Raw genomic sequence first — 26,630 nt, 5'->3', positions numbered from 1 at the left:
CTTTCATCTGAATTCAAAGAATGTTTCATGTTCATCTTCTCTAACACAACCAATACCGTATAAAGAAAAACATGGGTCTGAAACACTTAAATATGCTTCAACCTTTCAAAATAGCCTACCCTATCACATGGTCAGTTGGAGGTGTGACCATGCTGTGTGGCTGTGTCCTCGCTGCTTTGTGGGGGACAGAGGAGCATGACTAGAGAGTCCTGCTGAGAGCAGCCTCTCCTGTGCTTCATGTCTTCATGGTGCATATGGGCACCACGATGACCAGGATGACCGTGCAGGCTGCTGCAGCAATTAGAGCTCCAATCTTACACACTTTAGCTCTGCGAAACTCTGCCTCTTTCCTTTTGAGCAGCGAATCGTATCCGGGTGTGTAAATGTCCTCCATCCAGTACTCCAGGTTGTTGGGGTTCAGAGATTCCTGGGTCTAAAAGAAGAAGAGGGAGAGAAGAGGGAATTAAAGTGCAGGGCCGAAAAAAACTTAAAAGGAGAGATAGATAGGAAACATTAACAGAGGGTTGTTGAGTGTCTCTCAAACAGATACATTTGTTACATAAAGTAAAAATGTGTTATGGGAGAGTCGGAGGGAGGAAAGAGCCATAATTCTGCTTTTTGTCCTCATCCAGATAGATAGGGAGGAAGAGAGAGAGGAATGGAGAGTAGAGACAGAGAGGGAGAGAGAAATACATGGAATCCTGGGGAGTTTTCTATACTCTTGCCTTTCACTACTCTGTAAGTAGTTTGACATACAGTATGTCAAACTTAGTCCTCTTTGACGTAATTTTCTCGCTGTGTTAGAGTCTCAGTAATGAGAAGTGCAGAGACACTCAGCATGTTGGGAGGCCCACAGGCCACACACACTCCTGCCCTGAGGTCAGATGTTCAGGTTAGGCTATAGAAACAGAAGGCCAGCACCAACGGCAGTTGTGACAGCGAGGCCTGGCCTCGGCCTCGGCCTCAGCCCCAGCCCCGACCTCTGTTGTCTCCTAAATGGATTCTCAGATAAACAGGATCGGCGAGAGCAACAATCGATGGCAGCCGACTGGGATGCTTGTCCTTGTGGATGCTCGGTTCCCACTGAGCCCCTAGGAGGCATGAGCAAGCAGGCAGCCTGACAAACACTGCAACACACTGACTCACTGCCATGGGACACATTTCCTTTCCTGAGAAAGACAGACAGAAAGAAAGAAAGGATGGAGATATGGAGTTATAAAAAGAGAGAGAGGTGCGGGAGAGGGGAGTGAGATAGAGAAAGAGAGAGAAGGGAAGAGGGAGAAATAGAACATGCTATACTGTAGATTGTAATTATAATCACTCTGCTGTCTGTTCAGGCTATTCAGAGTAATTACAAATTAACAACACAAAATGAAATGTTTATTTATGTCTATTCATGACTATTGCAGGCTGGTTTAAGGAAATGCACTAGGCTAATAATTATGGAATGACATACTCATTACCCGAAACAGATGTGCGAGACTGTCCAGAATATGATCATCTATTGAGAAAAGGACCAAAACATTCTCCGGGCCGTGTCTCTCTCTTCCTCCACTGTTCCTCCATGTTTGTTTTCTCTCTGTGTGATGCCTCTGAATAGGGCCACCGTTTCTCCTGCCTTCCCTGCCTGTCTGCGTGTCTAGTAGCTGGAGGATTAAATGGTAATCCTGTGTCTTTGGAAGAGGTACACATCCAAGGTTAATTATATTGCCTACTTCGAAAATTCTCTGAATTGATCATGAGAAAATTAGAAATCAATGTTTTTGAAGGTGACCAGCCATGGTTGTTTGCCTCTGTGAAGTTGGCCCTGCTTCTGTCATTGGCTCCACGCCAAGCCAGCTGGGATGCAGGGAGGTAGAGAGCTGTTGATGGGAGGCAAGTAGCACACTGAATATTCAGTGTAACAGTCTCTGATCTACAAAAGTAAACTGTTTGGTTTGCCAGACCCAATTAGTTAATGTGGAATATAATGACTAGTTTACAGCCTGATTAGAGTCACTCAACACAGCTATCTCTGCGTGCTTACTGTATTACCCATCCTCACAGACTTGAAAATCTGTAAGAAGGTAGGTTCAGAAGACAGCTATTCCACCAACACACAGAATTCTGGCTTTAACATCCCAATGTAACATTTATAGACACACTAATCATCTTCTAATTGGGTCACTTATCCTTGAGTGCGGCTCCACTGTTTTAACTGTGAGTGTTATTGCAGAGGAGTGGAGTTCAATCATAATAATGCAAAATTAGTTTATTGAATTCCTTATCTTGTTGTGTACGGCACACAAGGATAAAATTGCAAAGGAAGAAATTGCATTTCTGTTTGTGTCTTTCTCACTCTATCTCCCTATTTTGCCTTTCACTCACCTCTCCTCACTCTATCTAGCGCTGTCTTTCCCAGTGTGATCGACAGTTGGGTACTATTCTTATTATGATGCCCCAGTAAGTGGAGCAGTCTCGCCATCCTGTGAAATATATAGAAATGTTTTCTTGTCGGCTCCCCTCCTCCTCCCCTCCTCCTCCCCACTCCTCCCCTACTCCCCTCCTCCTCACACTATTCATCTTAAGGTTAGAACTCCATTTATAAAGAATTTATAAAGAACAGTGGAAACACTTCCACTGTGGTTTAGCATTCTCAAACAGAGGTGTGAGTCAAAAGCTATTTAACACTGATATCATAAGCTATTTAATGATTATCATAAAAGATATAAGAATTGCTAAATAAAAGAACAGTTACTGCTGAACAGTATAGGCGAGAATTTGATCTGTGCGACACAATCCGTGTCTAATAATTTGACTTTCATCCAATACTGAAGGTCAGACACTGTAAATATATCTGTGGCTCCGTTACAAGCAAGTCTTTTGTCAAGAAAGAGTGTTATTGCACATAGAAAACCTGGTCAACACAAATACTCTCAGATAAGATCAGGAAGCAACGACGAGGAAGCAAAAGCTAACAAGAAAGCCTCAGTGTCAGCAGTCCTCGCTACCACTCCCCCAGGATCCAGGCTGGACACACAAGCCACTGCAACACTAGCAGCAGACATCGCAACACCACCAAGCAGGAGTAAATAGCATGACCACCAGGGCTAACTAGCAACACCACTAGCAGGGCTAGATAGCAGCACCAGGCCAAGCATTACACCAGATGTTCCATCAACACAAGGGCTAGCATCAACACCAAGGTTAACATCAGCACTACAACTAACGTTGTCACCTGGACTAACATCATCGGCAGAACTAGCGTCACCCGTTTTAATATTTTAAAACAGACTAATTCCGACATAGAAGTGGTGTGTTCTGCTTGAGATGGCATCAAGACCAAGTCCATATCCCTCCTCACCTGCAGGTCCAGAGCTGTGAGCTGCTTGCCCTTCTCTCCAGAGTTGCGTTTGAATTCCTCGATGGTCCAGGAGGGCTGTCCTCGTTTGCCATCAGACAGGCCGGTCAGCCGCAGGTCTGTGTACAGGGGGCTCCCCTTCATGTGAGACTTGACGGAGGGTGGGAAGGGGTGCGGGGAGAACACCTGCTCCACCAGGTAGGAGTCCTTGGGGGGCTTGGAGGAGCGATGGGCCTGGGGGATCTCGTACTGACGCTCACGCTCCAACTGTGGAGGGGGCAGAGAGGTCAAAGGTTAGAGGGGAAATGTTAAGTCGTGTAACGTCCTGCTGCAGTGGTGGTTGACTTTGTAGTAGCTCAAAGACACCCGACAGTAGTTTGAGAGGAGACCCATCTGGGCGTGAACAGAGGACCATGATATTCCTATTTAGCCATAGAGTACAAGTATCCGGGCTGAAAAGCATGGCACAGCCATTACAGCTGCAGTGTCTCCTACAGACCAATACATGAGAAACATACTCGTACACTATTTCTCCCCACAGAACAGAAACTTAGGTCATCTGTAAGCAACAAGCCATGTTATGAAGCACAAATATTTGTTTTTAATATTTAAAAGCCAGCTGTATGATATATGCCCTCAAGGAGAGAGATGAAATATGAGAGTTGGTCATTTTCGGAAAGAAAAAGAAACATAAGTTGCTTTCTTTGTGTAATGATTAGGGTGCACAGATGTATTTGGTTGACTAAGCATAAACACTTATTTTACTAAATCCGACACCTCCCCATTTGGTAAATTACTCTGAGGAAATGACTTTATTAAACTGAGGAGATTGAAACCTTACAGAAGATAAAAACTGTCAAGACTGTCAAGATTTTCGTTGGCACCATAAAAACGTACATTATTCAATACTAATTAGAGAGAAAATGGTCAGACTCAAATTAGATCCATTCCAAAAAGCTTATATTTAGATTCCCCCTCAAGTGAATAGCTACTCCTTCTGGTTGGAGAAATAAACAACATTCCACAACCTAGTGTATTGATCTCATTGATCTTCAGGCAGTTAAAAGAACATTAATTTAGATGAATATTACATTTTTATGAGCTCACCACAGCTCTCCTCAGCCCTTGAAAGACTGTTGAAGTAAACATTCATTTAACCAACAATGGTGGCAGGCCTCCCCAGGGTCAGAGAAGGTGACACAAATCTGATCCTGCCATAGTTGAATTGTCTCTCTATACAGTGGTAGCAGTAGGGTGGTAGTGTGCGTGTGTTTATGTGTGAACTTACAATTTCCACTAGATTCTCATCCATCTGGAGAAATCTATCTTTTTGATGTCACAATCTGCATCCTGTGTTAACTGGACTGGTGATCTTTAGGGAGAGAAAGCCATAGCCATGTGTGTCGCTCACCTCCATGCAGATCTATACACTCTTAAATAAAGCTTATCTCTGTGTTGGATATGAAGTATGATTTAAGGTTAATAGCTACTAGCTAGCTGTGAAAATATATCTAAGAGTGAGTCCATGAAGTGGTACTACAGAGTAGTCTACTGTGTACTGTTTTAGTAAACACAGTGGCATCTGTGAATAAATCAACTGCACTTAAGACCCTTTTCAACTCCTTGTTTTCAGCATTGGCACTGAGAAATGCAAAACAGTCACGTGGCAGCTCAGGATGTTTGTGACAAGACTGATACACGTATGTGTTATGACAGCTTTCCCACCCCTGTCACCTGTCTCACCCCTGTGGCTGTCTGTCCTGCTGGCTCACCTGTCTTACTGCTATTCTTACTCCTATTCACAGGCTTTGAATATAGAAGCATAGGCAAGCAGGAAATGAGAGGGAGGGTTGGGTTGAGGAAGAGAGGAGAGGGAGGGCTGGAACATGAGAAGGAGGGGGGTTATCCCTAATCACCTCTAAGGGTTAGGGTTGGACATCAGTTGGTCTGTGGGCATTTGTGAAGCCCTTGGTGACATTGATTGTAAAAAGGGCTAGCGATCACAAATAGAATTAGATTTGACGATATGAGGGGCATTGGTAAATTGATCAGTCTCTACCTAGATACTTACAGACCCACACTGAAGACAATGCCTTTACAGGAGGACCAGAGAATAGCATTAATGTAGATTACTCCATTATTTACTCCCTTTAGTCATTTCCTACTCTACCACTCACTGCAAGTCAACATTTCATAGTAACGTCCACCTCAGGCGAGCATTTCACAGAAGCAATGGCTGTCTGGGGACTCCAGAAGGCAGTAACAATGATATGGCTGAGTTGATTGTATGGCAGCTCTGTATATATGGGTTCTATACGTCCACAAATGACAGAGTTGGGTATATGGCAGCTCTGTGTGCAAGGTCTACACCCACATCCCCAAATGGCGGGGAACTGAATCAGAAGAAACTGGCTGACATCCATCTTGGCTCCGTGCCAATAGACCTGAGGAGAGGAGAACGTGGGGAACAGAAAATAGATAGGAGGAAGAGAGAGAGAGAGAGACAGAGGGCGAAGAGGGAGGGAGTAAATTAATGTAGACATTGAGAGAGAGAAGAACCCTGAGAGATAGATTGACAGAGAGAGTAGTAAGCGAGAGAAAGAGAGTAGAAGATGAATGTTTCTGTGAGGATTTGTCTCGAGCAGAAAGCCAATAATTGATGTTGATGGGATGGTAGGGTGGTAAATTGGTCAAATTATCTTGGATTAAATAAAAGGTTTGGATTAAATGCTAGTTAGTAGCTAGATTTGCATATGCAATATAACATATGGTTGGAAGTCTTAGAACCTTTAGATAGCTCTCTCTGATTTTCTAGTAGTATGCATTGACTAACTACTGGAAATTTCACAACCAGTAAGACTGGTATTGGGGTTAAAACCCAGTACTGTATATGCATCAAGATAATACATAAAGAGAGGCAGCCATTACTGAATGACACCCTTCACAGACCATAATCAGTCCTGGTCAGGCAGACACACAAGCAAACACACACACTAATTGATATGGAGGGGCCATGCTAGCCATGCCATGCTCTGAGAGGTGCTTACACAGCTCTCGGGTCAAGACCCATTTCAGATAACATGCGCTCCATTTAGCTTCCCAAGGAAAGGTCACTGGGAATCACTGGTCTGCAACACCTGACAAGATGGACTGGCATTTCAACTCCCCTGTTTAAGAGCCTGTCTGCCCAGAGGTGGGCAAGGCCTGGTAGGAGGGGAAGAACACAATTAACACGTCAGTCATGTGACTAGAAAATTGAAGAACATGGTTGCTGGGGAGTGACCGGTTTTCACCAAGTACTTAACAAAGAAAGACAAAAATGTCTCTGATGCTGATGTCCTCAGCACCCTGACTCTCTGTGGGGGCTGTTTTCTGCGTGGCACCACTGCAGGGCTGCCTCTGTCCTGACAGGTGCTGATGAATGGAAGAGAGCTCGAACCTGAAAGCATCTAAACACCTTGAGGCTGGAGATCCATCCCGAGTCCGTCACATCTCTCTCTTCCTGATCCGTCAACATTGATATCCCCTTTCAGTGTAAATGGTCTTTGTGAACTCGACTGTGATAAAGGATTGGTATAAAGTCAACTGCTCAGTAGGGTCACCATCAGTGGTCATAACTGGAGCATCTGTGCTCTGTGCTGCTGTGTTGTTGAAGGGAAGCGCTGAGACGATGGGTGTGTAATTACTGACATAATGGAGTTAGACTGAGGTTCAGGAGGAGAAGACCATGTCCCAACTTCCTTCTGCCACCTTGTCTACTCATCAGCTAATATAATGTGTAAGGCAGGCTAGTCAGTAGCCTACTATGAATACAAACTTGCTATGATAGCCACTCACTCGTCTCTACTTTTGCATCCCACTCGCTCCCCATCTCCTCCTTTACTCTCAAACTCCTCGTTGGCTACCCAGGCACCTCGGGGGGGCATCGGCCAAGCTTCGACAAGCCCAGTAAGACAAATCCTTTACATCCAGAGTCGTCTGCCTGAATAACTCTTACTGACTCCATTCATTCATTCATGCTTGTTCCTCTTTGAAGTCAAACTAAAAAACAGATCCAATTGTTGGTGTGCTCTTGATCAGAACCCAGCTTAATCACCTCTGTTGAATATGCAGATGTTCCTACATGTACACTGACTATGGAGTGTCAGATCATCTAATTCCATGTAAGAGATGAGAGAGGAGATTAGGATTGGAGTATTATACAAACATGTGTATAGCCTCATCAGCCAGACGTCTCCCACAGCGTTATATATATACGTACAGCTAATTTGTTTCTTTTTTGGGATCTGAATACTCAACTAATAGATATACTAACGTACATTCAGCAGTTCTATGACTGTTATGTTACCTACAGTATTGCAGCTACCTATGTGAGTAAACAAAGATGTACACCAGGATAATGATCTATGGTTCTTACCTCTTTGGCTTTCCTGTGTCTGTCCTTGTTGTCTCTGTCTCTGTCCCGCTCCCTGTCCCTTTCCCTGTCATGGTCCCTGTTACGGTCCTTTTCTTTGCACTCGTCTCCGGGGTGGTTAGAATATGACACTGTCCTCCAGTCGCGCGGGGAATTGGTGATGCTGGCGACCTTTGACTCTGTGGCGCTGTTCTCCTCGTTGAGCGAGCGCGAGGACCTCCGGGTGAACATACTCTTCTTCAGGGCTTTCACCCGCAGGCTCTCGCTGTTACTGCCGTCCGAGCAGCACCACTCCCCGGAGCCACTGTCCCCCTTGATGGTGTGGCCTGTGGTGTGGCATTGGAACACATGTGGGGAGAGGGTGGGGTCTTGGTGGGGGTGGAGGTGGTCTGGGGTGGGGTTGGAGCCCGAGGCAGACGCTGTGTCCCCAGGCCTCCCATTGGTCTCGGGCTCCTGGATCTTGTCGTCCAGCTTGTTGAGTTTGGAGAGCACCTGGGAGATCTCCCCTCGCACCCCTGACAGAGACTCCAGCTTCTTCTCGATTTCTCCGATCCTCATCACCAGCTTACACACGCTGGACTTCAGCTCGTCGTCGGTGCTCTCCAGGGAGTTAAACAGTCGGTCCAGCTTGGACTTGGCCAGTTTGACTGTGTTGCGTTCGGGAGAACTGTCGCCGTCCGACTTCAACGTCAACTGAGAGATTGATCCGTTACTGTTGTAGCAGGAGGACTGGATGATACCCAGAGAGTCACACACACTCATGTCATCAAGGAAACGGAATATATCGCTAATATCGTCGCTAACAATCTCTGAGTCTTCATCTGACTGTTTGAAGGGGTGTCTTTCTCTCTCGCCATACTTAGCATTTCTAGACGCGTACTCTTTCAGTTTCCTCTGCTCTGCCTGCTCTGTCTGGGTTCCAATACTGGATGAGCAGTCTATGTTGCTTCCCTGGAAAGAGGTGCTGTGGGTAGTTTTGTCTCTGAACCTTTTCCCCAACTCTCTTTTCTCCACAACTCGGTCTGGCCCACACCCCATAGAGGCTACATCCTTGCTCTTCAGCCCATTGGTTTTCTTCGCAAACCCTGAGGGGGAGGCAGTCACCTTCTCCTTGGCGTTCTGAAAATGCTGCTCATTGTCTTTGTTGATTACACTGACGTTATGGCGGTAGTTGTCTTTCAGCGGTTTGCTGTTGAGAAAAGACCTCTCGAAGTCCGGAGGACCTTCCTCTGTGTTCAGACTCAGGCTCTTCACCGGCCAAGATGGCTGCTTCCCAGGTTTACTGACTCTCCGGGTGTTCACACACTCAGAGACTGTTGTTGGCCCAAAATACGTAGATGCTTGGAGGTCATCCAGACTCTCGTGCTTTGCTCGTCGTTTCTCCTGGATGGGTGAGCTGAGGGGGGGATCAAAATAGGGGTTGCTGTAGGGCAGCTCAAAGCTGTGGTTGAAGAAAGTTGTAGGTTTGTGGAGTTCCCTCCGGTGGTACCCTCCACTGGCTTTACTGGCAAGTTTGGACTCTGAGGTAACAACCTAAATCATAATGTTACATTAATAAAGCGCTAAAACACTGTAACAGAGCATTTACTAGACATCAATTCATAAGATGTACTGAACTTGGTGGTTGAATTGTATAAATTCATACAACTTACATACAGACAGTATATTACAATGTTTTTATAAGATACATCAGTACAGTACAAATTAAAATAATACATTTAAGATCAAAGTAAAATTTAAATTGACTGGTAAATTCCAAACCTGACCAATGACATGCTGTAATTGTGAAACTAGACTGTGGAGGACTAAGATACCGACCTGTGGAGAGAATGCTTGGAGGTTGTGAAAGTCCTCCTTGAAGATGTTTCTCTTCTGGATGCAGGAGTGGACGGTAAAAGGCTCTGCATGGTTGATGTGCTGCAGAGAGTCCTGGTCTGTGGTGGACTCACTGTCGATGTCCATGGAAAAATAGGTGCTCTGCATCCCGCAGGGCGGTGACGGAGGGCTGCCGCTGGAGTACTGAGGCAGATGCTGCAGCTTGTCCAGCGATGCTGCTCTGCATTTCAAATCCTTGTTGACGCCCAACAGGAAGTTAGGGTCGGAGGTGGGGATGAACTGCTGGCAGTTGTTGCAATCCGATGTAGGACAGGGGGGGGTGTTCTGGGGCAGGGGGAGGTGGTGATGCACCCCCCTGGGATGGTCCATGTGGTCGTACCCTCCCCTCTCGCAGTCCTGGAACTTATAAACCTCTGTGTCTGACCTACATGACTCGAAAGACTGGTTCTTGTGGAACTTGGGTCTGTGCCCCATGGGCAGCTTGTCTTTGGCAATGCCCCCGTTCATCTGGATGAGGTTGAACATGGTGACGATGTCCGCCGCCACCATCAGCTTCTTGGACTGCTGGTCTTCCACGGAGCAGCGCATCTTGTCCCTGAACAGGGTGGCGGGAAAGGCAGGGTCCAGGCAGGCCGTGTAGAAGAGCAGGCTCCGCAGCTTGGCCAGGTGGACCAGGTCGAAGCGGGCACACAGGGACTTACACAGGTCCTGGTAGGACACGGTGCGGTGCTTGCTGTCCAGCTCCTCCAGGATCCTCACCAGGAAAAGGGAGTACTCTGGGAGGGGGTCCATGTCTCCTATCTGAAAAGAACAGATGTGAGACCTGTGCAGGTCTTTACAAAATGGCAATTGCTGTGTTTCCTCACAATTAAAAATTTAAATGTTCAAAGCAAGTGCTAACTTCTCTTTTCATTGTTTAGAAACAAGAACAATCCGTTATTGAATTCACGTCAGCTGCAGTGTTCGGAGACAGCAGTGTGGTAATAGATGCATTATACACACACACACAGTTCCATCACTGTTTTTTTCAAAATAAACAGGAAACCGGCACCAAATGTTTTAACATATGTAAAACAAACTGGGAAAAATAATATTTTCTTTGTGTCCACCCAGGTTTCGAAAAGGACCAAATGCTATTCCAAGCATTAATAAGCACACACTTGAGTATTTCATTAGCACTCGCATACCCTCACATTCCCCCTTACTTCAGAAAAAGAAAGGAAAAATCATTATAACCGCACCACTCCCGCTCGCAGTCCTAACAATCAACAATGGGGGTAAATAAACTCACTTAGCGTCCCGTCCTGTTAAACGATATCCGTGAAAGGGTCCAAAAATAGTGTCTATGCATCAAAGAATCCGAAACATTACGGTAAAGTTCATGCACACATTCATCTGACATAAAAAATATACCAAAGACAAAAACATTCCATGTGGAAAGGCTATTCAAGACAAACGATATTATCGTATATCATCGTTCAAATCAATCCATTTTCATAATGTGTTGACAGCTCGAGCTCTTCGTACTTCACATCATTCCATACCCCCGGGTTTTCTCCCTATACTCAGTATACTCAGTCCGCAAAAGCTGTTGGAACGAAGCTGTCCGCGTTCTGAGGCGCGCGCTTGGTGCTGAAAAAGAACCCAAGCTGCTTTGTTTCCACCTAGAATGACGTAATAACACCTATAACATCAACTGCAAAGGAAGATACGCCAAGGAATTCGTATTTATCATGATTCCAAGCACAAATGATATTATTTGCTATTGAAATTGCAGACTATTCAGCATTTTCGCTTTGTTAAATCTGCATTCATGATAATTCATGGGACTGCAGTCAATGCAAAGTCAAGTGATTCGTTGCAGGTCCAGTTCTATATGGAATAGTTTATATGTAAAAACCCGGCACAAGATCGAAAAATGTGAGCTATTAATTCGCGTAATGGATTTAAAACGATTAATCGTACATGTCAGAAGTACGACAGTTAATGACCGTATAGGCTGGAATCTATTTTGAAAATGAAAGACCTAGTACAGCCTGCTTCATTACGCTATTTAATCAGCCGACTTTGTGCTCTGGTGGAATCCACATTTTCTATGCCCCCTTTTTCCTTGAAATACCAGCCCCTACTATATTCCAATCTTTCATGATCTCACACCCAAACCATTGGCCACAAATTGAAGACTATCCTGAAGTTGTTGCCGCTGTCAGCGTTTGCGGTGAGACCATTGCAACCCCTCACTCATCACCAGACCACGCAACACAGTCGCTGTGAACAAATAGTTTTAAAGTAATAAGGTGTGCTAAATTTAGAGCTATTAGTTTTCCGGCTGACTAAGCAGGCGTTAATTGGGGCTGTGAGGGGAGCACAGTCAGGTGTCTCGGCGCTGGAGTGTCAGGCTAGAGATGTGTGTAGAAGGGAGGAGGGAGCTGGCCATTACGTCTCCAGCATCAGCAAAGAGTGGGACTCTGTTCTGTGAATCCTCATTTGTTATTAGTCTCTCCATCAGTGGAAGGCATATTCTCAGATACAAGACTGTTTTGTTTAGATTGACCTTATGTATAAAATATTATTTGCGTCTCTTCCTGAAACATTTACTGATATTTCAATTTAACAGGTAGCTCCATGACAACCAGTTCCAATCATGCCATGCCAAAGAGTGCATCTTACTGTACTGTACATTATAAAGGCACTTTGAAGCACAAGGAAATGGCTTTAGCCTAAACAATTGTACAAGGTTTACAATTATTTTATATAATGATCATCTTCCCAGTAACATAGTGTTGCTGTACACTTGGAAAACAAACACGTTTTAAAGTGGCTGAAAACTGTCAAAGCAATCAAGTCTTTCCTTCTCCTCACAAATTTTTATTCGAAAAAAAAAAAACTTTCCTGGCTTCAAATGGCTTTGCAGGTGGTGTTCAGTATAATATGATATAATTGAATTTCTAAGCATCATAAATTATCAACCAGAAACATATTATAAGCCAAATGCCACATCTCTCTAGTGAGTAAGTTCCTAAATTATTTTCAGCACATTGCCATGTAAGACTTTAATGTGATTTATCAGCTCTGTTGTTTGCATAGAGAACTGTGTGTGTGTGAGTGTTTGTGTGTGTGTGTGTGCGTGCATGTGATTTTAATAGTTCTCTGCTAGGTGTTCTATCACCCCTGGAAACAAAACTGGTCCGTGCTCCAGTTCATCTGTAAAAAGGTGCAATTAAGAGAGAAGAAGGTAGACACCACACCCACTACACACTGTCTGGTCTATCTCTGAAATCAGTATCAGGAAGCTTTGTAAGAAGGACTCGGTTATTCAAGTGAGTTTGCTCTCGTAATGAAGAGGACTGTTTGAAGCGAGGTAGGACAACTGGCTGGTCTTTCTTTGGAACACCCTTCAGTCTAGAAAAGGATTTGAGAGATTTAAACAATAATTGTCTTTAATTAAAACTGTAGAACAACACTACTGATAATTAAAGAGATGACCACTACACAAACTTGCCTCTGTGTGTGTCATGTCATAGGAAGTGATGACACACTGGATCATATGAACTACATTACACTGTGTATGCGAAACATCATTACTTTGGGGTCAAACCCAACAGTGTCATTAATCTGGAATAAATCCAATGTTAAATATGTAATGCTGGTCAGTCTCTCTGTGCCCCTGCTGCAGACACACAGAACATGTACATGCACACACTAGCACATACACACACACACACACACACATACATTCTCTGTACCCCAGTTTCTGCTCGGTGGATGATTTCCCTCATTGAACACTGTTGAGAGCTTTGATTGTTCAGAGGTAGAATTGGAGGAATCAATTCTCCAACGCCCCCAATGGCAGTGTCCCGGCCCTGTGTTATCACAACTGACATCTGCACTCTTGCTGGGCCTGCCCACCGCTGGGCCTGGCCTACTGAAACTACTTTTCTCACTGACAACTTCAGAGAATAGATTCACAGTTCTCCAAACTACAAGCACATAACCTTCCGTTCCATCCAGACCTTTGCATCAGCTGTCCATACAGAGTGTTCTTCAGCTAGACGTGAGACAGATGATGATCTGCTAGTCTGGTCTGCTCTCTCCCACAGCAGTCTTACATTGATGGTCTCGCCCCAGGTTCAGGGGGGGAGGGCAGCCAGAGGAATCCAATACTGCGTGAGCTAATTTCATTGATGCAAATGTTTCACTTAACCTCCCTGTGGCACTCTGGCTACCATGGCGACAGTGTTCTCTGTGGCACCATTAAATCATTCTCTCTTCCTGTGTCAGTTGATGTTTACCTTGCCTCTCCTTCACGCTCATCTCTGTCTCTTCCCCTCTCGTTCTGCTTCCCACCAGCCTCTATCATTCTCTTGCTCACCTTTTTATCTCACTCCATTATTCTCTTCTTTCCAGCTCTCCGTCTCTTATTTACATTCAGGAGACTTCTTCTCAATGTCACGGTTTAACTACTGTCCACGTCGCAGTAGACATAGCACAGGGTTCAGCCCAGAAAGACGAATGGCTTCATTGTCATTGAGACTGAAAGTAAAGCCATAAAACAACTGAGAACTGTCAGAGGATGGAAATCTGGGGATGTCATTTCAGCAGAGTGGATGTTGCTGCATCGTATTCACCATGGGAATCAATCCTTACATGATGTTGCTGAGCACAACCTTTCCTCACATCACATACATGGTCAAGATTGGAATTATGAACCAATACAAAGTTAAGAGAAATTAGTTTTTGAAATGTATATATATATATATATATATATATATATATATATATATATATATAGGTTCCAGCCTATTATATTGATGGACGTGTATGCTGTAAATTGAGTTTCGTTTTGAAATAATCACATGCATTAGAGTGTGGAATTGAAAATGCCTCCCCCCTTCCCTCTCTCCATGTCTCTTTCTCCTTCTATTGCTTTCTCTCTTTTTCTCTCCTTCTCTCTTTCTCTCCCTTTCTCTGGATCTAAGGAAAGGTCAGCTAGCTCTGGGCTCCTGTGTCTGGTTCCTAGGGTGTCGTGGAGTGGAGATTAAATGTTACATTTACAAATGGATGACTACTTCATCCATACCATTAACCCAGCAGACCTGTCAGCTCAAATGAACTTCTTTCACTGCTATATTTCACAAGACAAAGGTAAAAGCTTAGAGCCTGGGTATGGTGGCAGTGTGATGATGGCCATGAATGGGCCGGTACCGAACACACGTGATACTCTCGTAGACTGAAAACAACCTGCTGCGGGAGTCAGGTTTCATAACAAACCAATTCAACCCTCCCCATCCGACACAGCTGGCATGATAATTGCAGCCTCCTGTGGTTTGTTATCTGCTGGCATACTAGCAGCCTTCAGCTGGGAGAGGAGACTGGCTGGGCATCCAGGCAGCAGGGTGCTGCAGGGTGCTGCAGGGTGCTGCAGGGTGCTGCAGGGTGCTGCAGGCTGCTGCAGGGTGCTGCAGGGTGCTGCAGGGTGCTGCAGGGTGCTGCAGGCTGCTGCAGGGTGCTGCAGGGTGCTGCAGGGTGCTGCAGGGTGCTGCAGGCCGCTGCAGGGTGCTGCAGGGTGCTGCAGGGTGCTGCAGGCTGCTGCAGGCTGCTGCAGGGTGCTGCAGGGAGCTGCAGGGTGCTGCAGGGTGCTGCAGGGTGCTGCAGGCTGCTGCAGGCTGCTGCAGGCTGCTGCAGGGAGCTGCAGGGTGCTGCAGGGTGTGGACGGTGCTCCGTGTGACAGGGAGGCCAGGACGTTCTCCTCAGGCAGCTTTTAGGAAGGGGGGGGGGGTGCCTCGCTCAACCCTTGTACCACAACTAACCTGGAACCATCATGTACCATGACAATTGTAACCATCATGAACCTGGACACTTGTAACCATCAAGTGTACCAGGACAAACCTGTATTGACAACTCTGTACCAAAGAACATAGTACAATCAAAGGAAAGAGGCTATGCCCGAGGGCCATTATTAGAGCTCCTCTCTCCCCACTCTTGTGTCTGATAAGTGGTTCCCGTCCTTGTCCAGTTCAGTCGACACTCCAGGACAGCAGCTAGAACGAGATAAACAAGCCCTTCACCACAGCAAGGACGGAGCGAGAGGGGGGCTGGAGGTCCAGTCATCATCATCATGCCACAGCAACAGGGAACAGAGGAGCAGCATTTGTGTGTATCTCTCTGTCTCTATGTCTCTATGTCTCTCTCTCTCTCTCTCTCTCTCTCTCTCTCTCTCTCTCTCTCTCTCTCATCTCTCTGTCTCTATGTCTCTATGTCTCTCTCTGTCTCTCTCTCATCTCTCTAGCTCAGGTAAACTCCCAGGTGACATGGGAGTCAGAGAGGCATCAGAAGCATCAGTGTGGTGTTGCAGGTTCACCGGCAGCCTGAACCTCAGGTAGACTGTCGATGGAGTCAAGCCCCTGGGGGGGGGGGGGGGGGGGGGGCCCAGGTCCTGCTTGTGAGGCTCTTTGATGGATGGTCCCCTCAGATGAGCAGCTTTTTCCCAACCAGGCGGAGGCTGGGAAGTAAGGGGTGGGTCTGGAGGCTGGAGGCTGGGGGCTGGCGTTTCCTACATCTGCTGCCATTCAGCTTGTCACACAAATCCTTACACACACACACACACACACACACAAACACACCCGCACATATACCCACACATACACACACACACACACAAATGTAATGGTAAATGCCACTGTCCATAACTGTGCTGTGGTTGTGTGATTGTGTGGCCGCAGGATAGGATTCTTCACCAAATAAACCCATCCTTAAAATCGTGCAGACGGTATATCTATTCATGCTCATAACAGTGTGTGTGTGTGTATCCATGCTTTCCCCAAGAACTAGCCATGCAGTGGGGCATAGTGAACAGAGCTCTCCCCTCCCCTCCCCACCTCCACTGTGCCCCTCAAGACAAGATGAGAGCTCTGATGAGTCACCTTGGGAGAGTCTCTGCACACACACACACACACACACACACACACACCTATGACCACATATACATCTACTGTATGCTGACACACAGACACACATATGCACGCACACCTGTGAGCACATATACATGCACTGTATGCTGACACACACATGCACACACACACCCCAACAAGACAGAGAGAGAACGAGGACTGAGCTGAGCTGCATTAATGGGGTTTTCATGGCTACTGAGGGGATTTATTAAAAAGAGCCCCAAGCTATTGAACACACACACACACCTGCACATGCACACATACGCAACCACACACACACACCTACGCACACACACATGCACACCCACCCATGTTCAGTGCTACAGTGTGTCAGAGCAGGTTGTTAGCTTGTCCATCACCTACCTCCAAACTCCCTTCCCCTCCCCCTCTGTACCCGGCCCCTCCCCTTCATCCCCCCTCCTACCCTGTGCTCCATGACGCCCTAATGAACGGCGTGTTAGCTCAGCTGGCCGCTCCTGTTGCGCAGCATAATGATCCTATACTCCATCACAGGATTTATACATTTTGGAAACAAAACCTGCTCTTTTTGAAAAATGACCCACTTAAGGAAATGAGCTTGTAGCTCCATCCAGGCAAGGCTGGGAGCAAATAAATGACACTTCTATCTGGATACATAGTTTATTACATGAATTGATAAATGTAAAAACACATGTAAAGGAACAAGAGAGTGGCATGCATGTGTATGGGTGTGTGTGTCTTTGTGTGTGTGTGTGTGTGTGTATATCTTTGTGCGAGTGCGTGTGTCTTTTGTGTGTGTGTGTGTGTGTGTGTATGTGTGTGTGTGTGTGTGTGTGTGTGCTGAGTGACAATAGTGTCCCAGGCTGCAGCCCAGTCTGGAGTGACATCTCTGAAATGTTACCTGTCACCCGAGGCTCTGGATGTCACTCACACACCTCCTCACCGAGGCCCAGGTGGGAGGAGGGAAGGATGCGAGAGGAGGAAGGGAGACAAAAGAAAAGGATCTGATGGAATAAGTATAAGAATGTGGAACCCAGAGATATGGTTCTGCGAGAGAGAGGGTGGAAGAGAGAGAGAGAAAGAGAGATATGGAGAGCAAGAGAACAATAGAGAGTGGGCTGTGCTTCCTGAAAGGTCAGTGGTCCTTGTGGCTCACACCTCAGAGGAACAGCTGGAAGATGAGCTAAAGACTGTCCTCATCCTCTCCATCCAGGAGAGGTGTAAAGACTGTCCTCATCCTCTCCATCCAGGAGAGGTGTAAAGACTGTCCTCATCCCTAAGGAGTCTGTGCCATCCACCTGACAGACAAAAGCCCAGTGGAAACTCAACAGCAGTCTCCGACCCTGACGCATGTCTGCTAGGGAGTCTAGTATGGCAGTCTTATCTGACAGAGAGTGGGTACTCACAGTCTTCAGGGAATCACATTTAGCCATGACACCACTGCTGACACTTCATGTTATGTGTATCCCATAAATCTCACGCACTACAAATAACTCAACATCTATTCTGCCTGTTCTCACAGCACTCACTCTGAATGCATTTTTAACTACACACAGAGAGTGGGTCCCTTCTGGTTGACCGGGTAAGAGCATGTACCACTGAGGCTTAGGCGTCGATGCAGGAGCCTGGGTTAGATTCCGGACCGGGCAATTGCCTACATGTCTTCCTCTCTTTCTCTCCAACTGTCTAGAAAAAAGCCCAAAAGTATCTAAAAACACATCACATCACACACAGACCAGACTGCTGATCTGATGAGAGGTCTGCACTGAGGAATGGGTTCCTGAGATGACCAGTACAGGTCCAATATTGCTATAACGTAAAGGCTTTATAGCTACAAAGCTGAAGCATGTCTTCTTTTCAACAAGGTACTTGACAGCATATTTATTTTAAGTTTTTACTGCAATTGATTTGGGGAAGGGCTGACTTTGTTGTTGTTGCTGGTCTTGTTGTTGTTGTTGTTGTTGTGTTCTCTCAACAGAATCTGAGAGGCTGTTTGCAGACAAAGAAGTTATTTTCTGCATCTCCCATAATGCTCCTGTCTCGCAGACTGTCTGTCTCCCTGTTGTGTTGACACAAGGAAACCCCCCCCCCGTCACAGTCTCGTCACGGCAACCGGCTCAGACAGCCCTGGTTAGGGACATCCATACATCGACTGGATATGAAAAGAGTAATTTTGTTCCAGATCAAAAATTGCTCTGTGATTTTCACAGTGTTTTTGTCTGTTCTGTCTGGCAGTTCTGATGGTGCTGTCTGTGATTCAGCACAATGAGAGAGTTTTCTAAAACCTGAATGTAACACAATGGAGATGTGTCTTGATCTTGTCGGTTATGTTTTCCCCAGTTTGTGCGTGTGTTCCACAGTGTGTGTGCGTGTTTCCCTCAGTGTGTGTGTGTGTTTCCCTCAGTGTGTGTATATTCGTGTTCAATGATGCTGCTTCTGATGGGACATTCTGGGGAACAGATAGAATGGTTCCCACAGAAATATGAAGAAAAAATCAAAACTTTTTATCGTTGTGTTGTGTCCTCTGAAAACACAAAATGCTGATGGTCTGCAAGTCTGACGACGGAGAGGATTTGCTGACTGTATCTCTTCCCCCAGGTCTCATTAAGCACTGTACACAAACCTACCGAGTCAAGCAAGTCATTTACCTGTCGTGGCTAAACCCAGTCTCAGGAGTTGTTGACAGATCTGTGGTCTTCAAGACAAGCCAGCAGCCTCTGCAGGAGTCAACTAATGATTCCATGAAAGTCGTTAATGAGCGGATTTCTACCTGTGATGTTAGCTGACAAACAGACATCAAAGCACTTAGATTCAAGGCAATCTCATTGATTGAGCTATTGGCCATGTCTTTGAGGTGGCCAAATTACTTACATGTTATGTAATAGCTGCATTGTTAAAACATGACCACTAGGGGTCAGAGTTAAAGATGAACTATATTGCGACAGCATTCATTCTCTAAAACATTCTTTAGGTGAGGACCACTGTAGAAGAGATATTGAAATCACACTACCTAAGGATAAATATTGTCAATGAAGCTCTTATAAATATGACAATGAACTCCGTCTTCCACAGCTGAAGTGTGTGTGTCCATGTAGATGACACACACGCATACACCAACACACCCACACACACACACACACACACACACACACACACACACACACACACACACACACACAAACACACACACACACACAAACACACAAAACATGCAGATGCACACACATACAAACACACATGTACACACACACACATACACACAGTGCTTGATTATCAATGGTGAGCTGCCATCTGGAGAGTGAGATTGCTCTGAGATAGTGCTGAACGCGGCCTTACCACTGGGAATGAGTGATTAATTGGTTTCTTCAGAGAAAGCAAGTTTTAAAAGAACACTGCACCCCAATCTGCTGCTATAAGAAAAACAAACAAACAATCCATTACCCCAGGTCTGTCATAGACAGGAGACTTACCCCAACTAGGGCAGCAAACACAAACCCACACATGCCCTCCCCAGAGCAACAGATAGTGCTCTATAGCATAAACTGCACATTTTTAAAACTCAATTACTTATTATAATACAGTCATGCCAAATACCAGTTTCACTTTCAAACAGAACCATTCTGTGTGGAAACATAGAAGCTCAATCAGGCCGCAGGCATGGTGTGTGTGTGTGTGCTTGTGCTGGGTATGTGTGTAGACTGAAGGGTGATTTGTCATTGGAGTGTCACATCAGGAAGGCTTACATGACTGCAATATATATGTGTGTGAGTGTGGTTGTGTGTAGGGGTGTGTGTGTTTGTTTTGTACTGTAGTTGTGTGTGTGTAGGTGTGTGTGTGTTTGTAGGCAAGTGTGTGCGTGTAGATGTGGGTGTGTGTGTGTGTCGGTGCGTATGTCTGAGTGTGTTTAATGTCATCACTGCCCACTCAGAATGTTTTGACGGTCACGGCTGGCTGGTTTTCCATCTCCTCTCCTCTGCCTACGTCTGGTCCTCATTACCACACGTGATTGGAGGAATTAAAGCAGCATGCTCTGTGCCTCTCCCCAAGCAACACAACATACCTCCACAGCCAACATACTCATGTTCTCTCTCACACACGTACACACGCACGCACACACACACACACACGCATGCATGCACACACACATCACACACACATCACGTCACACACACATCACAAACAGACACAGGGCAGCTCCTGTCTCTCCAGGTTCCCCCCCCCCAGGAGGGTAGAAGTGTTAACAGCCCCAGTAAGAGGTGCAGGCAACACTGTCAGACCTGCTGAACCCAGCTCACCTGGGATGGGAGGAGAAGATGGAGAGAGACGGAGGTCAGAGGGGGAGACACAGGAGAGACCTCCAGGAGGGAGACTCGCCCAGAGGATGGGAGCTTAGATGAGGGGTCACGGGAAGAGGAGCTCCATAGGGGAGACCACAGGCCTAACTGGGGCCCACACTGGGGAGGGGGTGGGGGTTATCTGCTCTGTCCTTGTAGGTATCCTCCATGCAGGTCTCTCCTCCACGTGTTTTCAAATGTGCAGACACTGAGGGAAGACCAGGAGAGTGTGCTTCAGTAAACTCATATGTCCTACTTAGACTGAAGTACATTCGTGCTCTCATTATCTCCACCATCGTCTGTCTATTCTGTCTGATTGGGTTGAAGAAAAGCTGACTGATTAGGATGAACGTCTTCATCATCTCCTTAGACAGCCTGGTGCATGAAAGCAAGGCAGTCCCCCTGGTTCAGAGTCTGATGACAGGCATGCCGGCTGCAGTACATCCAGTAATGTGGAGCCCAGTGCCATATATGTTGGCTAATGAGCTGTCTCTTTCATTTTCATACACCCACACACACGCACACACACACACACAGTATCGTGGTACCACAAAAAGAGAGAAAAAGAGAGAGTGACAACAACGTGATATGTGTGTGTGTGTGTGTGTGAGAGAGAGACTAAGTGAGAGAGAGATGCCCAGGGAGACAGAATGAGAGAGAAAAAGAGACAGAGAAGAAGACAGAGGAAGAAAGGGACAGGGACAATGAAAGAGAGACAAAAAGATAGAGACATAATGAGAGAGGTAGGGAGAAGGAGAGAAAGACACATCATGACAGAGAGGGAAAACGATTCAATAACCTCATATCAGCACTTCTCTCTTTTTGCTGTGTCTAATCTGGGGACAATTTCCTCTCATTATCATGATGACTTTACACAGTGACAATCTGGAGGCCAGTTCATACTTTGGTGCTTCTTTCCTGTGCAGTGTGTATGTGTGCATGGAAAGGAATAATACATGTTTAGTTTCGGTAGGGCAGAGAGAGATAGACTTCTGCCACTGTATTGTGTGAGTGTCAAAAACACATCACATAGTCCGAGCTCAGCCCACAGTCTATACACACTATCAGTGACATCTCTCTCTCTTTCAACTAGCAACAAAGGCTTTACTCTGAGATGTGTGTGTGTGTGTGTGAGAGAGAGAGAGAGAGACAGAGAGATCCTGCAGTCAAAGGCTTAATTGTATTCAGTTTGCTGAAACTTCCTGTCTTCCTTTCATTGGTATCCCTGACCTCCCTGGTCTGTTCACTGCCTATCAAACCTCTCGCCTTCGCAATCCCTGCAAATCTCTCCTCCCTCTCTCTCTCGCTCCCTCCCCATCGTTCCTCTCCTCCCTCTCCCGACTCCTTAACTCGTCTTCACACCTGTGAAGGCCAGTCGTTTCCGTCTGTGTGGAATCGCAGTGTTGGAGCAGAAGATCGGACCACATGACATCAATGATCTGATGGCTTCAACGGTTAACAGTCCAGATCTGTCTGTGGGAAACACTGCTCTCCACACACTCACGATTGGTCTCCTGCAGTAATGGGCAATGATGCAGATACAAACCAGTAAAACAGAATGAGAGATCTTGGAGAGAGAGGCATGGAGAGAGAAGAACAGACAGACTTTCACACTAGAACATCTAGTGCTCAGGTTCTATAGGTCTGTACAAGTGAATGTATTCAGTGTTGCTGTAGATGGTTTTAACTTCGACTGGACTGAAAAAGAATAAGAAACTCCAGGTCTTACCAGAGAGGGAAAAGTAATGTAAAAAATCACAATTTATTATGTCAAAAATAAGAAATAAAATACAAAATTTACAGTAGACTTGAAATATATATTTCCAATCATACAGATTCATACTTAGAGATTTATGTTAGGTGTTACCCTTAACTATTATGTATGACAGAACCAGTATAAGATAATTACTACACTCATTACATAGAGTGAATGGTTTAATCCCTGTATGGCAACACTTGAGGGTGTTGATGTAGGAGCAGGCCCATGTCTTAAAAGCACCATAGAATACATAGTGGCATTTAATGTACCAAACATATGTGCAACTAAAATAAAACATACAGTACAGGAATATTTCAACACATTTGCACTCATATCAGTAACAAAGCATTTCGCAACAATTACTTATGGATGAAACAAATGAGCTACATTTCAGCATTTAAATAACTCTTAACGTGAACATGTTCCTGTGTCCTGTTCATTCTGAAAACAGCAACAAGAACCAGAATCTACTTGATCAAAGATGGCATGGAATTGAATTCCACAGTAGTGAATTCTGTCAAGAGTTGTTAGCACCATCAAAACGCTAGGCTTTACAGGGAGGCAAGACTGGGGCATCTTTTACACACACACACACACACACACACACACACACACACACAGTTGCTACTGTGCTACTGTTGCTACAAGATGTGGTGTGTTTGATTACAAGTCAGATGCGTTCGTAACAAAGAGCACCATGTTTAGTATCAGTGTCCGTTTAAAACCAGAGTTTAGCTTACGTCAAGGTTATTAAGAGTTAACAAAACAGGATCTGCGCAGTAAAGCAGTGTGTGTGTGTGTGTGTGTGTGTGTGTGTGTGTGTGTGTGTGTGTGTGTGTGTGTGTGTGTGTGAAAGGGTAACACTGCAGTTCAGATGGCTCAGTTGGTTGACGCATCTCTGGGCACCTCCTACCTGTGTGAGAATGGACAGCCCACACGTATGTTAAATCTCTCTCTCTCCCTCCCCCTCTAGGAGTCCTAGTGTTACCCCATCTGGGATCAGCATCAGTTCCCCCAAAGCTCTTCTCCAGTCTATTAGTCCAACTTATCATGTGAAAAGGCAAATATCTAGGTTACTATTATGTGCCAGGTGAGTTGTCCAGTCTCCCAGTCTCCCAGAGACCCTCAGATCAGTGGATCCAGCAGATCCACTGATCTGCTGGCTAGCTTGGTAGTCTCACCTTAAAACAACATATTTATATTCCCCCCCCCCCCATAGCAAGTCTTAAATAGCAACAATGACACACACAACACGTACAACATAGAACATGACAGTTTGTGAGGGAACTGGCAGAGGATGGGGTGTGTGGTTCTGAAGGGCAGTCAGCTGGTGGCTCTGCCCCAGCCCAGCCCTGGGCAGCTCCGTGGGTCACTACAGGGGAGACCTCACCCTGAATGTCTACCCACACCAGCAACAGAACAGGCCCCCCCAGACAGCCCACCTCTGACGTCAAACACTTTGGTTTACAGCAACATAAGGCTTATTGTTTTTCAAGTCTTCATCAAACTGGAAGCTTAGTGATCTTACATAGACACACATCTGTGTTGTAAAAGTGATTTTTTGAAACGTCTATTGGTAACCATAATAACAGTAACGAAAATAATAACAACATCTGCAATAACAACAAATAAAACGTCATGTAACAGTAAAAGACAAAAAAAAAAAAAGCGTTAGGTGGCAGGGGGAGTGTGTTGGTCATTAACTCTTGCGTGGCGTTTTGTTGGCGTAAAAGTCCCTGCATGTGTCACAGCAGCGTTGGTACCACCTCATGTCCTTACACAGGCTCTTCTCCCTGACCACGCGGCAGTACACCGTCCACTGGTCACCTGCACACTTGTAGCTCAGAGCAGCTGGGGACAAACAGCACACACAAGCCCAGTCAGCACACAGGTACACACACACAGGTACACACACACAGAGGGATGCAGGCACACACGCACTCTCTCCCTCTCTTGTGCCAGTGTACCTACCTAATCTGGGTGAGGTGATGGTGTTGATGTTGATCTTCTCGTTGCACGCCCCCTGGTGGCAGGGTCGGTAGGTTGGGGGCCTCAACATGGTCGGGCAGTCGTTACCGTGACGACCCGTCACCCTGTGCATACATTGGACCACTCTGGACTGGAGACCCTTCCCACAAGATGACGAGCACTGTAAACAGCCAGTGATTGTCAGCAAAATGTTCATTCATACATGTCCCACACTTAATGGCTGAATCCATTCTGAGCTCGAAGTTGCTATTGGTTGCAGCTGGAAGGAACAAGTTCTCCCATTGGCTCATGTGACAGCCAGTGTGACGCTCAAATCTACCAGGATGTTAGTGTGGATCCAGATGTGAGAGCCTTGCTATCCAGACCAGCCCAGTACTCCCCCACGACAGCTGGCTCTAGCTGGCCACTGCTATGGCCTCCACAACCTGATACTGTAATGAAGACTGGGATGAGGACTTCCATCACATGGTCTCCATCAACACTGAGAGCATTCACTTTGCTCTGCACGTGTAACCCATTAGCAGAGGCTGTCTACGTCTCCACTGAGAGGGCCTGTGCTCTCCAGAAAGACTTACTCACTTGACACGGAGCAAGCAGAGAAGGACTCAGACAATCTGATTACAATCACTCCTCATCTCTCGGCAGTTTAATGAGCAGGAGAGCTCTGAAGAGGCCCTTTCAGCAGTGCTGGGGCCTTCATTATCTCTCTCTCATGATTAAGTGTTTGTGAGAGAGACAGGTCTCTCTCTTTTCTCTCTGTCACAGATGAACATGCGCCACACACAAACTAACAGACACGCATGCACACATACATACCCACTCACACACCCCCATACAATCACACATACACAGACACAAACGCCGACATGTACTTCGGAGCTAACACACAAACAAACAAGCGTTTGGCCAAGTGGAGAGAACACTGTGTGAGTGATGTGTGTCATGACTGGCTCTGCTCGGATCACACAGTCCTGTCTAATCCCTGGGAACATGTGACCTCGGGAGAGCTTCCCAGATCCTCCAGCTACATTCTTCCAGAGTAAAGTGAGATGTTGGCGTCAAGGTTAATACCAGGCTAAAAGTTGGTGACGTGGTTTGGACTAAGATTGGGGTCAAGAGGACTGTGTCCTAGACAACACCCATATCGGGAGAGAGTAATACGAACATCAGAGAGAGAGAAGAGGACATAGAGAGACTTTGACGCTGAGAGAGAGGCAGCGACAGAGAGAAACTCAACTCTCTCTTTGGCCCGCTGTGCCTCAGCCTCTTACAGAATATCCAACAGGCTGATCAAAGCCTCCTCTGCCTCTGGCTCTACCGACTCTAAAAGGTCAGGGCTAGTTTGGCTTTAACTCAACAGCCGTCTAAACCGTCTCAGATGCAGGGAATGGAGGACTGGTTTTGATGCATAGCTGTTTGAGAAGCTTAAAACGCTTGGCACTCTGTGGGCAGGTAACAGTCCCTTTCAGGTGAAGAAGACAAGCCTGTTACAGGTCTTCCAGACTGACGTGTACAAACCAGGATAAGTGTATCAAAACACCCAGCCACATGTCCCTCTCATTAGAGACAGCACTCTACGTGACGTCACACACGATAATGGCCAGGACGGCAGCGTGACATGAGATGTCAGGAGATGACAGGCTTCCTCGCGAAACGAGACAGCGCAATTTAACATCATTTGGCTGTTTCCAGAACTCCTCATAATTGTGTTGTTTTTTTGGTGTTTGATGTATTGATCATGACAGAAGACCCTCTCAGAAAGAGGGTGTCATGAATTTGCTACAAAGCAATCTATCTTTCTGAAGATAAAAACTTGAAGTCACAATCGGCTTGGTGTTTATTCAGCGTGTTACTCAGTGTGTGACATTTCCACAGAACAGAAACCCAGGCTTCCTTGACACCTGCTAAACAGAGCAGAGAGCTGAGTCGGTGCCGGTTCCCACTCGCCAGACACCGGGAGCAACCAAACCTTCATTTGCAGAACATTACTCATCGTTACTCTGTGGGTTCGTTTGTATTCATTAGAAAG

At 46.0% G+C, this 26,630-nt stretch overlaps 2 protein-coding genes across 2 annotated transcripts in view; both read right to left on the bottom strand.

The window, feature by feature from the left end:
* Positions 1-235: 235 nt before the first annotated feature.
* On the bottom strand, positions 236-10,382 carry minar1 (membrane integral NOTCH2 associated receptor 1). Its single transcript, XM_067249540.1, has 4 exons — positions 9,573-10,382; positions 7,758-9,287; positions 3,344-3,607; positions 236-433 (listed from the first exon to the last, which is right to left on the bottom strand). The coding sequence occupies exons 1-4, from the start codon at positions 10,380-10,382 to the stop codon at positions 236-238; spliced, it is 2,802 nt and encodes a 933-aa protein (XP_067105641.1).
* Positions 10,383-23,453: 13,071 nt separating this feature from the next.
* Positions 23,454-26,630, bottom strand: part of adamts17 (ADAM metallopeptidase with thrombospondin type 1 motif, 17) — a 45,098-nt gene continuing 41,921 nt past the window's right edge. Inside the window, exons 23-24 of the mRNA XM_067249240.1 lie at positions 24,584-24,761; positions 23,454-24,463 (exon numbers count right to left, since the gene is read on the bottom strand). Of these exons, the coding sequence (XP_067105341.1) occupies positions 24,312-24,463; positions 24,584-24,761 (330 nt within the window). The 3' untranslated portion in view covers positions 23,454-24,311. The remainder of the gene's footprint in view (positions 24,464-24,583; positions 24,762-26,630) is intronic.

The sequence above is a fragment of the Osmerus mordax genome, chromosome 13, assembly GCF_038355195.1.
Source record: "Osmerus mordax isolate fOsmMor3 chromosome 13, fOsmMor3.pri, whole genome shotgun sequence".
NCBI lineage: Eukaryota > Metazoa > Chordata > Actinopteri > Osmeriformes > Osmeridae > Osmerus > Osmerus mordax.
Note: the sequence above shows the minus strand (reverse complement) of the source record. Positions and strands in the feature narration are given on the sequence as shown.

Excerpts from the sequence above, each read along its gene's own strand:
- minar1 (XM_067249540.1), bottom strand. The coding sequence starts at position 10,382 with ATGGACCCCCTCCCAGAGTACTCCCTTTTCCTGGTGAGGATCCTGGAG. Across the intron at positions 3,608-7,757 it reads GACACAGGAAAGCCAAAGAG|TTGGAGCGTGAGCGTCAGTA; the intron begins GTAAGAACCATA and ends CCCCCTCCACAG. Across the intron at positions 434-3,343 it reads TCACAGCTCTGGACCTGCAG|ACCCAGGAATCTCTGAACCC; the intron begins GTGAGGAGGGAT and ends TTCTTCTTTTAG.